The 16,353-nt window shown below is 50.9% G+C and overlaps 1 protein-coding gene across 2 annotated transcripts in view; it reads left to right on the plus strand.

Annotated features, from left to right (window-relative positions):
- RAB29 (RAB29, member RAS oncogene family) overlaps positions 1-16,353 on the plus strand; it is a 230,229-nt gene that overhangs the window by 212,421 nt on the left and 1,455 nt on the right. For both annotated transcript variants that reach the window (XM_086923429.1, XM_086923430.1), the window contains exon 4: positions 9,636-9,757. In XM_086923429.1, the coding sequence (XP_086779555.1) occupies positions 9,636-9,757 (122 nt within the window). The remainder of the gene's footprint in view (positions 1-9,635; positions 9,758-16,353) is intronic.

Consider the following 16,353-nt stretch of genomic DNA (forward strand, 5'->3'; position numbering starts at 1 on the left):
GCACTAGAGAGTGCCGGGGCTTGTAGATGCCAATACTGCTGGTGGGCCTGCAGCGCTGGTTGCGCCACCCACCGAAGCAGCCGTAAAGATGTGTCTGGGAACTGCGACCGCAGAACCCGCGTGCGGTCTCGTACCGTCACGCTAGCTGGGCAAGTGCACCCACTTGCCAGCACCGACCCTTCCCTTGACTACATATTAGTCACCCCTATGGTAGGCCTGCGGGCAGGGTGCGTTGTAGGTGTAAGGTAGGACAAGCCCTGATGTGCGTGGCATGTCCTAGTAGTGACTTACAACCAAGACCGTATTTCACTATTGAAGGCTACCTGCTCCATTAGGCCAGACTGAGCTGCGAGAATTATTACACCCTATAATCCCCGCAGGCTCAAGGAGCATGGTAGCGAGTCATGTTTAGTATGCCTGAACTCAGGATGATAAAATATTTCTTGTAGTCAAGTTTATTTTAGTTTCCTGGTTTGCAAATGCTACTTTTAGAAAGTTAGCATTTGCTTGCTTAACCATTTCAGCCCGCCTCTGCTGGTATGTGTATCTGACTGTCTGGGATGTGTGAGTGACAGGGCTGGAGGGATGACAGGTGGTGAATGCGCAGATTACCCCTTAGTGGGAGGTAGGAGTGCCTCTTGACTCGAACTGTAGCTGGGCTCGGCCACCACAATGCTGGCTCCACCCTCCTGGGGAGCGGCGGATGACTCTGCCGGCACCTGGCCCAGGAAGGGCGAAGCCCCCATCAACAGGGTACTCTGGCCACCCCTGTCCGCACAATGCTGGCTCCACCTCCTGTGGGGCGTCTGATGCGCCTGCCCCTCACACTGAAAGCAGAAGCCGGAGTACACCCACCGGGGTACTCAAGGATTGAGAGTGGCTATGCAAAGGCCCCCCTGGCCTGCGAGAACAAAAGAATTGGCCTATAAAAGAAGGAGCCCTGCTCCTTGAAAATTAGATCCTGTTTGGGCCACAGAAGGACTCTGCCCTACGAGAAGGACCGTGAGAGACAAGGAAGGGTGCTGACTCTTGCCTGTGTCTGGTGCCTTGCTGCTGAAGGAGAGGAAGAAGAAAAGACTACGAGAAGACTTTTGCTTTACTTTGTGCCAAACTCTGCTAAAGAGATCTCCAAGGGCTTGCAACTGAACTTGCCCCCTGACCAGCGTCCCAGGACCAGTGGACGCTACTCCCCTTGGAAGGAAGCGACTGCGGGTGCTGGCCATCGCCGCAGCACCGACGGAGGAATCTCCTCCAAGGCAACGACATCCACCTGACCACCGTGACCGGGGCCCAACGCAACAGCGAGAGCAAAGTAAGGACCAGCCGCCGCTGGCCCGAACACCGTGACCGCAACTGCACAGGGAGCCCGAGAGCAAAGCGAAGGAGGACCCGTCCGGTCCGAGCTCTCGAGGTGACTGCATAACGAGCAGCCACTCACTTGCAAAGACGGACAGTTGCCCTGTGAGAATCCGCAAGGTCGGTAGCCTGCCCGACAGCCCAGCTGTGAGTCTACAGCTGCACCGGCACTTGGCTGGGTACGTCCTGCACTTGGGGACCGTACTGCCACTTGCCACCGCCGCACAGCCGCCGCCTCTAAGGTCGGAGCGGACGACCAGGAGAGGACCCTGCCGCCACAGAACACCGCTGCCCCGGATGACGCGTGACCTGCTCGGCTGAAGAGCCGCAACGATCAGCGACCCCGGGAAGGCAACGCGACGTGGGACAGATCCCCTGGAAGCCGCCGGCTCCACAAGAACTTTGGTTAACACCGGCCTACGGGCCTCAAAAGAACTGCATAAGAACTGTGGTAACCTGAACTGAGTAAACCTGCAACCGTTATCATAAAGTACGTTGACTGTATTCACAAGCCTGCTTAAAATCTATATAAAGATATATATTTTTACAGAATACAGTCTGGTCTCGTTGTGTGGTGGGTTGGTTGTAAAGGTGTACTATTGCAAGTGTTTAACCCTATGTGCCCCAAAGATTAGCCTACGACTGCTTAAGCCACACTACCTAGAGGGTAAGCAGAGGTTGTCTGGAAGGTAACCCTCAGCCCTGACGAGGAAGAGAGAGTCCCTGCTTGTCGCTAGTGTTGCACTGCGCCAACTAGAGCCTCCCCCTTCCTACATTGGACGCAGCGGTGAGGATTTCGAATTTACACTTGCGATATCTATACCTGAGCTTCTGACCACTACACAAGGATTACGGTCCAGTTACTTAGCCACAGACTTTGCCTTTTGAATTTTGCCGAAAGAAGATTCCGAGTGTGAGAACCATGCCGGGCACGAAGAGCCTGGATGGAGCGGAGTCCACGACCTCGGAGGTGTTGGAGGTCGAGTGGGACGCCGCGAAGCTGGATAAATACTCAAAGACCGAGCTGAAGTTTTTTTGCAGGAAACTCAAGGTTCCGCACGCTGGTTGCAAGAATAAGCCAGAACTCTACAAGGCCCTGAAAGCCTGGATAGAGTCCAGAAAGGCCCCGGAGGATCAAGACGCCCTCGCGGAACAAGATGCAACGGAGGAGCAGAATGCACTTGGGGATCTGGTTGATCTCGAACGACGAGACAGCGAGCACAGCTTTGGTAAAGGCCTGTCGCCAGAGGAGCTGGCGGACAGGAAGGAAACGAGGAATCACGAAAGAAAGCTGGCAGAATTGAAAATCCAACTGGAGCTTGAAACGAAAAGAATGGCGCTGGAAGAGCGAAAGCACCAAATGGATTATGAAGTGAAAATGAGGGAGATAAGTCTCAAAGAGAGAGACTTGGATCGTCCTCCCTCTGGTGGCAGCACATCGCCAGTGCAGGTAGAGTCAAGAGTGCACATCCCGAAGGACGTAGTTAAGGAGTTCTTTAAGGGGGATGACATAGGACAGTGGTTTAGGGCATACGAGGTAGCCATGTCCTCCCACCGGGTCCCTGACAAGGATTGGGGAGCGGGGTTGTGGGGAAGGTTCCTTAGCGAAGGGAGAGATACCTTGCTAGATTTGCCCGTTGAGAATCAGAGATCCTATGCCCACATGAAAGAAGCTTTAATGAACAGGTACGGGCTTACCCCTGAAATGTATAGACAAAAGTTTAGGGGATGTACTAAGCGGCCTGGGAATACGTATGTGGAGTATGTGACTTACTTTTGCAGAGCACTAGATGGTTGGGTGAAGGGTAGCAAAGTTAATGATTTTCAAGGTCTCTTTGATTTAATTGCATGGGAGCACTTGTCTGATCACTGTTTTCCTGAGTTACGCCAACACCTGATCGATAGCAAGCTGTCCAACCCGAGGAAGCTTGCTGAGGAGGCGGACCGCTGGCTCAGCACCAGGGTCCACAAGGGTCCCGTGGGAGACTCCGCCAAGAGTGGGCAGGGTCCCCAGCAGAAGAGTGGGGGGGACAAAGGGGGAAAACAGAAAGGGTTCCAAAAAGGCCCCCAAAGTAGTTCCCAAGGGAGCCCGCAGCAGGGTTCTCAGCCTCCCCCACCTCCGAAGCAGAATGGGGCCCGACAGGTAAACCTGTTCCAAAGGGGCCCTTCAATTGTTTCAAATGTGGCGAGCCTGGGCACATATCCAGTGACCCCAAGTGTCGCCTGTTTGGAAAACCCGCACCCACTGGTGCTCCGCCCCGACAAGTGACTAGCGTTCACCTGGGAGAAGAAATGATGGTCCCGGGGGGTGGAGATCCCGTTCAGATGACCCTAGTCTCGCTAGGAGACAGTGAGATGATCCCTACGAACTACCTGCCCTCTAACACTAAGAAATATGGGCAGGTGGTGATCATCAATGGTAAGGAAGCTGAGGCTCTTAGAGACACAGGAGCCAGTGTGACTGCAGTGAGGCAGCACCTGGTGTCTCAAGAGCAGGTTGTACCCCATGCCTACTGTAGGGTTATCAACGCTGATAATTCAGAGAGTCAGTGTCCGATGGCTCAAGTTCCCTTCGAGTGGGGGGGGGGTCTCTGGTACTCTGCAGGTCTGTGTAAGAAAAACCATGCCTGTTGACTGTTTGCTAGGGAATGACTTGGAGCACTCCCCTTGGGAAAAGGTGGAGAAGACGACTCACCTGCGGATGGTGGGTCTGCCTGACTGGGCGTGCGTGACCACCCGGTCGATGGCAGCCAGTAGGGGTGATCAAGAGGTCCTGGGGCCTGAAGGAGAGGTCCAGGAACCGGCCTTAGGGAGAAGGCGCAGGGGGCGCGGGAAACCGGCTCCTGAAGTTCCCACGGTCCAGGAGGAAGCAGACCTTGAGGGGGATGCCCTGGAGCCTACAGGGGAACAGATCGCCGAACTGGGGGACCTGCCTGAGCTGACCCATTGGCAGCAAGAAGGAGGACCCTCCAGGGAGGAATTCTGCAAGGAGCAGAAAGAATGCCCTTCTCTCGTGGGTATGCGGCAGCAGGCTGCAGACCAGGCCAATGGTGTTCAGGCCAAAACACATTACGTGTACTGGGAGAACGACCTCCTGTATTCAGAGCCTAAGGCTGCTGAACCTGGGTCAGCCCGTGTGCTGGTGGTACCCCAGAAGTTCAGAGCCTTCCTACTGGGTCTGGCTCACGATGTGCCTTTAGCAGGACATTTGGGGATGGACAAGACCTATGACAGGCTTGTCACCCACTTTTACTGGCCCCAAATGCATAAGAGTTCAGACGCTCATTGCAGAACCTGTCCGACTTGCCAGGCAAGTGGGAAGACCGGAGGGAAGAACAAGGCTCCCCTCCAACCCTTCCCTGTGGTCGGTACGCCATTCCAGCGAGTGGGTATTGACATCGTTGGGCCTCTGGACCCCAAGACAGCCATGGGCAACAGGTTCATCCTGGTCTTGGTGGACCATGCCACCCGGTACCCTGAAGCCATCCCTCTGAGGACAGTGACGGCTCCCGTGGTGGGGCGTGCACTGATGGGAATTTTCTCACGAGTGGGATTCCCTCTAGAGGTGGTGAGCGACAGGGGGACCAATTTCATATCGAAGTATATGAAGTCCCTTTGGCAAGAGTGTGGCGTAACGTATAAGTTCACCACGCCTTACCATCCCCAAGGTAACGGGTTGGTTGAGAGATTCAACCGAACCCTAAAAGGCATGATCATGGGCCTGGAAGGTCCGATGAGGCGTAAGTGGGACGTCCTCTTGCCATGCCTACTCTTTGCATATCGCGAGGTGCCGCAGAAGTCCCTAGGGTTCAGCCCCTTTGAACTACTGTACGGCCACCCCGTGAGAGGACCACTGAGTTTGGTAAAGGAAGGCTGGGAGCAATCTCCCAGGAAACCTCCCCAGAATGTATATAGCTACATGCTGGCCTTCAGAAACCAAACCAGACGCTTCAGACAACTTGCCGAGGCAAATCTGGAAGCGAGCCAGGAAGAAATGAAGCGGTGGTACGATCAGAATGCCACTCTGGTCGAGCTTCAACCTGGACAAGAGGTGTATGTCCTGGCCCCAGTGGAGCCCTGTGCCCTTCAAGATAAGTGGACAGGCCCATTTGAGGTTGTGGAGTGCAAGAGCCCCGTGACATACTTGGTAGACATGAAGACGCCCAGAAACCCTTTGCGGGTCCTACATGTCAACCGCCTCAAGCCCCACTTGCGAAGGTCCGAAGTGGGTATGCTGTTGGCAACCGATGACGGAATGGAGGAGGAGTCGGAGCCTCTTCCTGACCTCTTGGTGGCCTGTGAGAAAGATGGGTCAGTGGATGGAGTTAACCTCTCACCCACCCTGACCGCCGAACAACAGGAGGACTGCCGCCAGTTGCTGGGGCAGTTTCCAGACCTGTTTTCCCTGGTTCCGAGTGTCACAGATTGGTGCGTCCATGATGTGGACACTGGAGACAGCTTACCTGTGAAGCATAAGGCTTACAGGGTGACTGACAGGGTCCGGGCCTGCATCAAGGAGGAGGTCTCCAAGATGCTTGCCCTCGGGGTGGTTGAGTCTTCCAGCAGTCCTTGGTCCAGCCCCGTGGTCTTGGTTCCGAAGGCTGCTGCGCCGGGAGCCACACCCGAACTCCGGTTCTGTGTGGACTACAGAGGACTCAATTCAGTCACGAAGACTGACGCGCACCCCATCCCCAGAGCTGATGAGCTCATTGATCGGCTGGGGGCTGCTAGGTTCCTTAGTACGTTTGATTTAACGTCTGGGTACTGGCAGATCGCCTTGACCGATGGGGCAAAGGAGAGGTCGGCATTCTCTACACCAGATGGGCATTTCCAGTTCCGGGTTATGCCATTTGGAATGAAGAATGCCCCTGCCACCTTTCAGAGATTGGTCAACCAGGTGTTGGCTGGACTGGACGAGTTCAGTGCCGCCTACCTGGATGACATCGCGGTGTTCAGTGGCACCTGGCCAGAACACCTGCGACACCTCTGGGAAGTGTTGATGGCCCTGCGCAGAGCAGGCCTCACAATCAAGGCAAGCAAGTGCCAGATTGGGCAGGGTTCAGTGGTGTACTTGGGACACCAAGTTGGGAGTGGCAAGGTAGCACCCTTGCAGCCCAAAATCAAGACCATCCTGGCTTGGGAACCCCCCAAGACCCAGACTGCAGTGAGAGCCTTCCTGGGGCTCACTGGGTATTACAGGAGGTTTGTCAAGGGCTATGGCACGATCGTGACCCCCTTGACAGAGCTGACTTCGAAGAAGCAGCCCAGAAATGTGATTTGAACTGACACCTGTCAGAAGGCTTTTGACACCCTGAAGACTGCCATGTGCACGGCGCCCGTGCTCCTGGCTCCTGATTTCTCCAAGGAATTCATAGTGCAAACAGACGCTTCAGAGCATGGTGTAGGGGCTGTTCTTTCACAGATGACTGAGGAGGGCTTTGACCAACCCGTAGCCTTCATAAGTAGGAGGTTACTTCCACGGGAAAGTAGGTGGAGTGCAATAGAGCGTGAAGCATTTGCTGTGGTCTGGGCGCTGAAGAAGCTAAGACCCTACTTGTTTGGGTCTCACTTCCGAGTTCAGACGGACCACAGGCCCCTCAGATGGTTGATGCAAATGAGGGGTGAGAACCCGAAACTGTTGAGGTGGTCCATTTCTCTACAGAGTATGGACTTTACGGTGGAACACCGCCCTGGCACCGATCACGCCAACGCTGACGGTCTGTCCAGATTTTTCCGCCTTAGTGATGTGGAACTCCCTGGGGAAGGGTAGTTCCCCCCACATTTCAGCTGGAGGGGACACATGTTAGACCTGGCACCTTGGCGTGAGTCTCCCTTCCACTTTTTGCTGATGTGCCTCCGATGTTTTGCTGGTTTTCCGATACTCAGGGCACTGCGCCACGGCTGACCCGTGCCGCAGTGCAAGTGCTCCCTACTGTAAATTGTACATGCGATTGGTATCCATGATTGGTTCATTGGATTTACTGTTAGTCCCTAGTAAAGCGCACTAGAGAGTGCCGGGGCTTGTAGATGCCAATACTGCTGGTGGGCCTGCAGCGCTGGTTGCGCCACCCACCGAAGCAGCCGTAAAGATGTGTCTGGGAACTGCGACCGCAGAACCCGCGTGCGGTCTCGTACCGTCACGCTAGCTGGGCAAGTGCACCCACTTGCCAGCACCGACCCTTCCCTTGACTACATATTAGTCACCCCTATGGTAGGCCTGCGGGCAGGGTGCGTTGTAGGTGTAAGGTAGGACAAGCCCTGATGTGCGTGGCATGTCCTAGTAGTGACTTACAACCAAGACCGTATTTCACTATTGAAGGCTACCTGCTCCATTAGGCCAGACTGAGCTGCGAGAATTATTACACCCTATAATCCCCGCAGGCTCAAGGAGCATGGTAGCGAGTCATGTTTAGTATGCCTGAACTCAGGATGATAAAATATTTCTTGTAGTCAAGTTTATTTTAGTTTCCTGGTTTGCAAATGCTACTTTTAGAAAGTTAGCATTTGCTTGCTTAACCATTTCAGCCCGCCTCTGCTGGTATGTGTATCTGACTGTCTGGGATGTGTGAGTGACAGGGCTGGAGGGATGACAGGTGGTGAATGCGCAGATTACCCCTTAGTGGGAGGTAGGAGTGCCTCTTGACTCGAACTGTAGCTGGGCTCGGCCACCACAATGCTGGCTCCACCCTCCTGGGGAGCGGCGGATGACTCTGCCGCACCTGGCCCAGGAAGGGCGAAGCCCCCATCAACAGGGTACTCTGGCCACCCCTGTCCGCACAATGCTGGCTCCACCTCCTGTGGGGCGTCTGATGCGCCTGCCCCTCACACTGAAAGCAGAAGCCGGAGTACACCCACCGGGGTACTCAAGGATTGAGAGTGGCTATGCAAAGGCCCCCCTGGCCTGCGAGAACAAAAGAATTGGCCTATAAAAGAAGGAGCCCTGCTCCTTGAAAATTAGATCCTGTTTGGGCCACAGAAGGACTCTGCCCTACGAGAAGGACCGTGAGAGACAAGGAAGGGTGCTGACTCTTGCCTGTGTCTGGTGCCTTGCTGCTGAAGGAGAGGAAGAAGAAAAGACTACGAGAAGACTTTTGCTTTACTTTGTGCCAAACTCTGCTAAAGAGATCTCCAAGGGCTTGCAACTGAACTTGCCCCCTGACCAGCGTCCCAGGACCAGTGGACGCTACCCCCCTTGGAAGGAAGCGACTGCGGGTGCTGGCCATCGCCGCAGCACCGACGGAGGAATCTCCTCCAAGGCAACGACATCCACCTGACCACCGTGACCGGGGCCCAACGCAACAGCGAGAGCAAAGTAAGGACCAGCCGCCGCTGGCCCGAACACCGTGACCGCAACTGCACCGGGAGCCCGAGAGCAAAGCGAAGGAGGACCCGTCCGGTCCGAGCTCTCGAGGTGACTGCATAACGAGCAGCCACTCACCTGCAAAGACGGACAGTTGCCCTGTGAGAATCCGCAAGGTCGGTAGCCTGCCCGACAGCCCAGCTGTGAGTCTACAGCTGCACCGGCACTTGGCTGGGTACGTCCTGCACTTGGGGACCGTACTGCCACTTGCCACCGCCGCACAGCCGCCGCCTCTAAGGTCGGAGCGGACGACAAGGAGAGGACCCTGCCGCCACAGAACACCGCTGCCCCGGATGACGCGTGACCTGCTCGGCTGAAGAGCCGCAACGATCAGCGACCCCGGGAAGGCAACGCGACGTGGGACAGATCCCCTGGAAGCCGCCGGCTCCACAAGAACTTTGGTTAACACCGGCCTACGGGCCTCAAAAGAACTGCATAAGAACTGTGGTAACCTGAACTGAGTAAACCTGCAACCGTTATCATAAAGTACGTTGACTGTATTCACAAGCCTGCTTAAAATCTATATAAAGATATATATTTTTACAGAATACAGTCTGGTCTCGTTGTGTGGTGGGTTGGTTGTAAAGGTGTACTATTGCAAGTGTTTAACCCTATGTGCCCCAAAGATTAGCCTACGACTGCTTAAGCCACACTACCTAGAGGGTAAGCAGAGGTTGTCTGGAAGGTAACCCTCAGCCCTGACGAGGAAGAGAGAGTCCCTGCTTGTCGCTAGTGTTGCACTGCGCCAACTAGAGCCTCCCCCTTCCTACACAAACTATTGACAGTAAGAAAAATAAAAAGAATTCCAGTCTGAAAGATGTGGCTTTTGGTTGGTGTTGCAAGGAACTGAAGATCTGTAAAGCACATGCATTTCTTATCACCTGTCTGCCCCCATCAATGTGATTTGTTCTTTTTATAGTGTGACCTGTCCCCTTGGGCTATGACAAAGGATGAGGTTGACCTTTTCAGCAGAGAAAACTTGTTCATTGGCTGGACAGAAACTTCAGTAAAAGAGAATAAGAATATCAATGAATCAATGAGGTGAGTCTGGGGCTAGGGTGCAGTTTGTAAGAAAGCTGAATTGTTTTACAGATGTTAATTTAATTAAATGTTTTGTAAGGTTCTGTAAAGACCTGCCTGGGCAGTCTAACACAATGCTTGTTCAATACAGATTGTTGTGGTGATCACACTTTTATGGAGTGCTCAATAATGTTGTTCACTCAGTTTGTTGATATTATGTTTTTCCAAATTGAGCTTCTGAAGCACAGGGAGATCATGTGATTTTCTCTAAACCTCAAAAGTTGGCCAAATGACAAAGTTAAACTGATGAGCCAGCACATTCGTTCATGAGTGGCTCCAAGCAACGCAATATTATGGTCTAAGTGAAATGCTGAATAACCGTTCCTGTAGCCATAGGCACTGTAACAGTAGACCCCAATGGGGATGCAGAGTTCAGACCCTTCTCCAACCACAAACCCTTCCAAGCAGTGGCTGTTGGCAAATTCTTCTATTCCATTTCCTCCTCTCTGAACGTCACCTCATGACGAAAGATTACAGGGTTGCGTTGAATGATCCACTTCGTTTGAATAACAAAGTTCTGTTGCCATTCTGCTGTCTGTGCGCTTCACTTCTCTTTAAAAGCTGTTTAACAAGGCAGGGAATTGTATCCTGACTGTATCAATAAATGGGATCTAAATATTTGTGAAAAAGGCATCAGTTGAATTGTTTTACCATGCATGCATTACTTTTGATGGGTAATTTACGAAGTAAAGAAATCCTGTAACCTTTCCTTGTAAGTTAATGTTCATGTGGGCTATATAGCAGTCTTGGCACCTGAGTGCTTAGTTGATTTAATTATAGGTACAAAGTACCTAGTGAGTGGTCGGTAAACATGTTTTTTTTTTTTGTTAAAGATATTTTTATTGAAAGTACAATAAGGAAAAAGAAGAAAGTGAGAGGAAAGATAGAAACACAGTAAATGCGACAAGGGCCCTTGCAGGAGCTCACTTTACATGGCAGAGGAGGCTGAGCATTGCTGAGGATTGTTCAACGTGGCCACCCTAGCCAGGATGGCTCTCAAAGTTCGCCAGCGAATAATGTTGCCCCAAGGGGGAGTCCATATGAAGGCACCGGCTCACAGTGGCGCCAGGTACAAGCCACCCAATTCGGGAGCTCAGTCGATCAGTCTAATTTGCGCCTCTTCGTCTCTCCGCCAAAAGAAAAACAATGCAGCGAGATGAAACACAGAAAGAAAAAATGAACCCACCCCCCATAGAGATAAAAGGAACAGAAGGTAAACATGTTTTAGCCTGCGTTACCCAATCCTGCTGTGTTGGATTACAAGCCGTAGTGCCGGCCTCATGGAACTGAAATGCGGGTTATAGATTTTAGCAATAGACCAAATTGAGGCCTATTACCACATGACCATAATAGGCATTAAATACAACCTTTTAATAGGGTGAGTGATCCACTCACCTTGCATATCACATACACAGTCCCTCAAAATTTGAGACAGCTGGATCCTTTGGTCCTGAAGAAAGCCATCCAACCCTTTTGGTCGACACAGGCTGAAACCTTTCGACCGTCCACTCATCAGGTGCTTTGGACCTATAATTATCAAATTAGGCACCGCCCACTTTTTTAACCTTATCCCTCTCCTGTGAAAATAAGCGCAAACTACAGAGAGAGGAGATATTTTTAATAATTTTTTATTATTAGAACACTGTTCCCACTCACGACTGTCGCACACAAGACAGACTCCCTCCTGGTGGAGCATGATGAACACCTGGAGAACGGGACACTCTGGTGCCAGGACCCTATAATGATTCTTCCCACTTAATCAAATAAGCGCAGAACCAGGATATATTGCTGCTGTCTGTGTGGCTGAGGGTCCTCATCAAATATTTTCCAAGAGACTCTGGAAAACGTCCTAAGTGATTTATTCTTTTTGATTGTTTAATCATCAAGAATTTGCTAACAGCATCCACCTTGCTGCTGTAGCTGACATGCTTTGCACATTCCTACCATCTTGTGTTAGGTGCAGACATTGTGAGTACAGTTTCAATTTTGAGTTAACTTGTGATCCCTTCCTGACACCCACAATTCAGCCATGCAGACTCAACCTTAGACTGTTTAAAAAAAAAAAATGATGTGCCACCGGGATCACATGTGCCCTTTTTAGAGCTCTGGAGCCATTGTGCTAAGAAAGTCCATTGTTTAGCTCTAAGGACTTAATTCACCTCCTGCAAGACACCAGACAACCGTCAAACACTTCAGAACTGATCCTGACCAGAAGATTTCGAGGTCTGGGTCATATGAGAATGACTCATCATTGGGGGGGGATAATGCACTTCCAGTTTTGCCCTAAATGCATCCCCAAGTTCCTGTGGTCAGACCAGCATAGAGTCTGTAGCCTTTGCCTACCAGGGGGGTGAGGGGGCCAGGAATGTTCTAACTGTTCAGCCTTCAAAAATAAGACTGTCCATTATAAGTGGAAACTTCTGTGGGTGCACTAGAAAATGCAGTACCAAAGCTCTTTGGAGACATCGGTTCAGTCTGGTGTCAAAGATAGAGCAGAGGGATGGCCCTCAACATATCTAGGAAACACTCCCACCATTGACGCACATATTTTGGATTTTTTCTTTAGTGGTATTATTTTTAGGATAAATAACCTTCTCAATTTGAATTGTGCAGATTCCCCATATTTAATTGGTTCCATTGATGAGAATGGACTCATTCTGAAAATCTACCTCAATTCCATTTCTAGCTTTATTTTCAAATAAACAATCCGGATTTATAAAGTGCAGCTAATCACCGACTAGGGTATCTAGGTGCTTGCAGGTCCTGGAGGCTTATTCGAACAGCCAGTTCTTGAGGGTCTTTCGAAATCCGGAAGCGAGGTGATGGTTCAGAGTTGCTTGGGGATGCTGTTCCGGGTCTTTTTTGCAATGTGGGAGAAGGAGCATCCTCCACTTCTGCTTTGGTAGATGCGGGTAATATGGGCAAGTGAAAGGAAGGCGGAGCGTAGTCTCCTTCATCGTTGTTGGAAGTTCAGGCAGTGGTTAAAGTAGATGGGTCTTTGATTGTGTAGAGCCTTGTGTGCTTGGGTCAGCAACTTGAATTGGCATCTCTTCTGTACGGGAAGCCAGTGTAGTTGCCTGAGATGCGGTGTGATGTGGATTCATCAGAGAAGGCTGAGGGTAAGTCTGTCTGCAGCATTCTGTATGGTCTTAAGTCCCTGTATTCCTATGTAGAGGGTGTTGCCGTAATCCAGTCGGCTGGTGATGAGTGCATGTGTCACAGTGCATCGTTTGTGTGTATGTAGCATGCACAGAATGAGGAAGCAGACGGAGGAGACGACGTTTATCTGTGATTTCAAAATGAGCTTGTTGTCCATGATTCCGGGTTTTCTGGTATGCTCAGATGGAGTGGGTGCAATTCCTAGGTCCGATAGCCACCAGGAGTCGTTACTGTTGTTGCCGAAGATCAGTACTCTTGTCTTGTCTGTGTTCGGCTGCAGGCAGTTGTTGTTCATCCAGTCAGCAATGCTTTTCATGCATCTGTGGAAGTTAGTTCTGGTGGTTCCCGGTGAGTGAGAGGATGAGTTTTGTGTCGTCGTTTTAGGAAATTATGTTGAGATTGTGGGATCTGGTGATGTTGGCCAACTTGGGTCATGTGTTGTAGAGAGTGGGCCTGAGGGATGAACCCTGGAGTACACTGCAGGTGATCTCCTTGTGTTCAAAAGTGAGAGGTGGATCCTCTGGGTTCTTCTGGTGAGGAAGGAGGTTATTCATTTGAGTGCTTTCGCTTGGATGCCGATGTGGTAGTGACTTTCGATCAGCGTGTGGTAGGATACTGTGTCGAAGGCTGCAGAGAGGTTGAGGAGGATCAAAGCTGCTGTTTCTCCTTTGTCGAAAAGGGTTCAGATGATGATGGTCACTGAGATTAGGACAGGTTTGGTGATGTTACTGTGGAAGCCAGACTGGGAGACGTCGAGTAGCTGGTTATGCTCCAGATGTGTCATGAGTTGCTTGTTGATGATCTTTTCCAGTACCTTTGCTGGGAATGGGCGTAGGGAGATTAGTCTATAGTTTTTGAGTTTGCTGGGGTCGGTGAGGTTGTCTCAACTCCTGTGAGGGTGTGATGTTGTTTTCATTGGCAGCCAGATTCAAGAATTCCTTAACAATGTTGAAAAGTTTCTTGTTGTTGGCGCTGGTTTCGATGCGTGCGGTGAGGGCTGTCTTCTTTGTTGCCTTCAGCAGGCAGTGGTAAACGTTGAGTTAGCTCTTAAAGGCTGCCCGGTTGGAGCTGTCCTTGCTGACGTGCCATCTCCTCTCCAGCTGTTTGCTGTCTCATTTCATTTTTGGGTGTACCAGCTGGCCTTTTTGGAGGCTTTTCTCTGGATATTACACTTGCCGCAATTGGTGATCTGGGCATTGAAGTTCTTCACTTCCCTGTTTGAGGTTGGTGGCGGTAGCAGGGTTGGAGGTGTTGAGGACATCTGTCCAGCTGGTTTTTGAGATTTTGTTCCACCACCGTTGGGGGCGCTGGTCGCCTTGGGGCTGGCAGTGCTGAGCTGGAGATGCTGAACTGGATGATGTAGTGATCAGTTCATGTAAGTTCTCTGACATGTCTGTATTTGACGCTGTTGCTGGAGTTGAAAATGGGGTCCAGCATATGTCCTGCGGTGTGTGTGTTGGGTTGTGGACAATCTGGGTCAATCTGAGGCTGCTCATACTGTCAAGGAGGTGTGCAGTGTTATTGTTTGGGTTGTCAATGTGGAAATTTAGGTCGCTGTGGAAGATTTAGTCCTAAGAGTCAAAGACTAGAGGCGCAATGAAGTCTGCCATGGGGTTGCAGAAGCTGGATTATGGGCCTTAGGGTCGGTATGTAAGGATGTCTCTGATGATTGTCTTGTAGTCAGTGTGGAGCTTTGTTGTTGAGATGTTCCATGGGTGGTGGTGGTGATGATGTCTGTGCTGGTGCACTGTATGGTCTTTTTCTGGAGGATGCCTTTTCCTTCTCCAGGCTTGTTGTTGCGGTTCTGGGAGTAATTTTATATCCGCCGGGGATCGCTGTGGCAATGTTCGAGGTGGATGTGGAGTTGAGCCAGGTCTCGGTGAGGAAGATTTGGTGGAATGCTTGCATAGGGAGCATGTATTAAGAAGGGTGCATGCCAGTAGGTGTTTTTGTTCAGGTTGTGTCTGTGGTGTGTTCAGGTTGTGTCTGTAGTTTGTTCGGGGCTGGGGCTGGTCGGTAGGCTGGTATGTGTGCTGTGGCAATGGGTGCAGGTGAAAAGTCCTACTGTGGAGCATGGGTGGGCACGGTGGCACTGTTTGTTGCAGAATCCTGGGTCGAGGGTGTAGAGCTCTGCAATGGTGTCTTCATGTGGCGGGAGGGCCAGGGTGTCATGCTGAGGCCATGGTCCAGGCACGGACGGGCTTGCTTTTGGTGCTACAGTGATGCACCAGATCAGCATTCACGCTGCAGCATGCATGAAGTAGGTCCGGGGTGGGCAGTCTTTTTAATGGCAGTAAGAACTGAGAGTGGGGAATCCCACCTAGGAAAATATGGGCAGCGGTGGTGTCATTGGATCAGTCTGGAACAAGCAGGAACTGAAGGCCACAGGAAAGTGGCAGGATTTGTGACCAGGTGTTTACTGATTCAGGCGCGCTGCTGCCTGCATTAAGTAGGTCCTGGGGTGGGTTGGCTTCGGTTGGCAGGAAGATTGGTTAGTGGGGAAACTCCGGCGGAAAACTCTGGGCAGCGGTGGTGTCTTGGATCGCTCTGAAACAAGCAGAAAGTCACCTGCCAGTGGCAGGCTATGGGTTAAGCTGCCAACTCATGCGGTCACACTGTGGCCTGCATTAAGTAGGTCCTGGAGTGGGTAGAGCTTCTGCTGGTGGGGAAAAGTGAGCGGGAAAACTTGGGCAGCGGTGGTGTCACTAGATCAGTCTGGCACAAACAGGAACCAAAGGCCACAGCCAACTTGCAGGCTAGGTGTTCAGGTGCCTACTTGGAGTGTGGTATTTTATATTTTGAATATTTTTTGTTGATTGGTGTACAAATGCATGTGAATTTGTTACTATATATTGTTTAATATAAATAAATTATTTTTAACAAAGCTTTGTTTGCTCTATTTGGTATGGTAAATTTATTAATTTTGTTTGTTTCTTATTGATTTCATGGTGCATTGCTAATAATAAGCAATCCACCTTTGTTAATTTCAAATTTTTCTCCTTGAAAGTATGTTTTTGTTTCATACTCCTACAAGGAGCCGAATGAGGCACATTAACAGGTGTGTAGGACAATACACCATGGGTGAGTACCAGGTTGGACAAGTGGCTATATGTGTGAAGTTTAAGCATATTTTATGATAGCCTGCAACTCTTTACTATTACAGTCCTCACAATGCAATCGCTTCATATTTCTGGTACTGCTGCGGCCTTGTTTGAGTCCGTTAGGTACATAAAACTCGTAACATGTCTATTAATCAGTGTACTTTGTGTATTGCAAAGTATGTTTGTTGAGTCATTTCAATTAACTGGTCAATAGTTTATTATCTTATTTGTTGACCATAATTGTAGAACCGACTCTATCAGTGGGATGGTGCTCTACTGTAGGTGTTCTTCTCCGCT

This window comes from Lissotriton vulgaris, chromosome 5 (genome assembly GCF_964263255.1).
Source record: "Lissotriton vulgaris chromosome 5, aLisVul1.2, whole genome shotgun sequence".
Taxonomy (NCBI): domain Eukaryota; kingdom Metazoa; phylum Chordata; class Amphibia; order Caudata; family Salamandridae; genus Lissotriton; species Lissotriton vulgaris.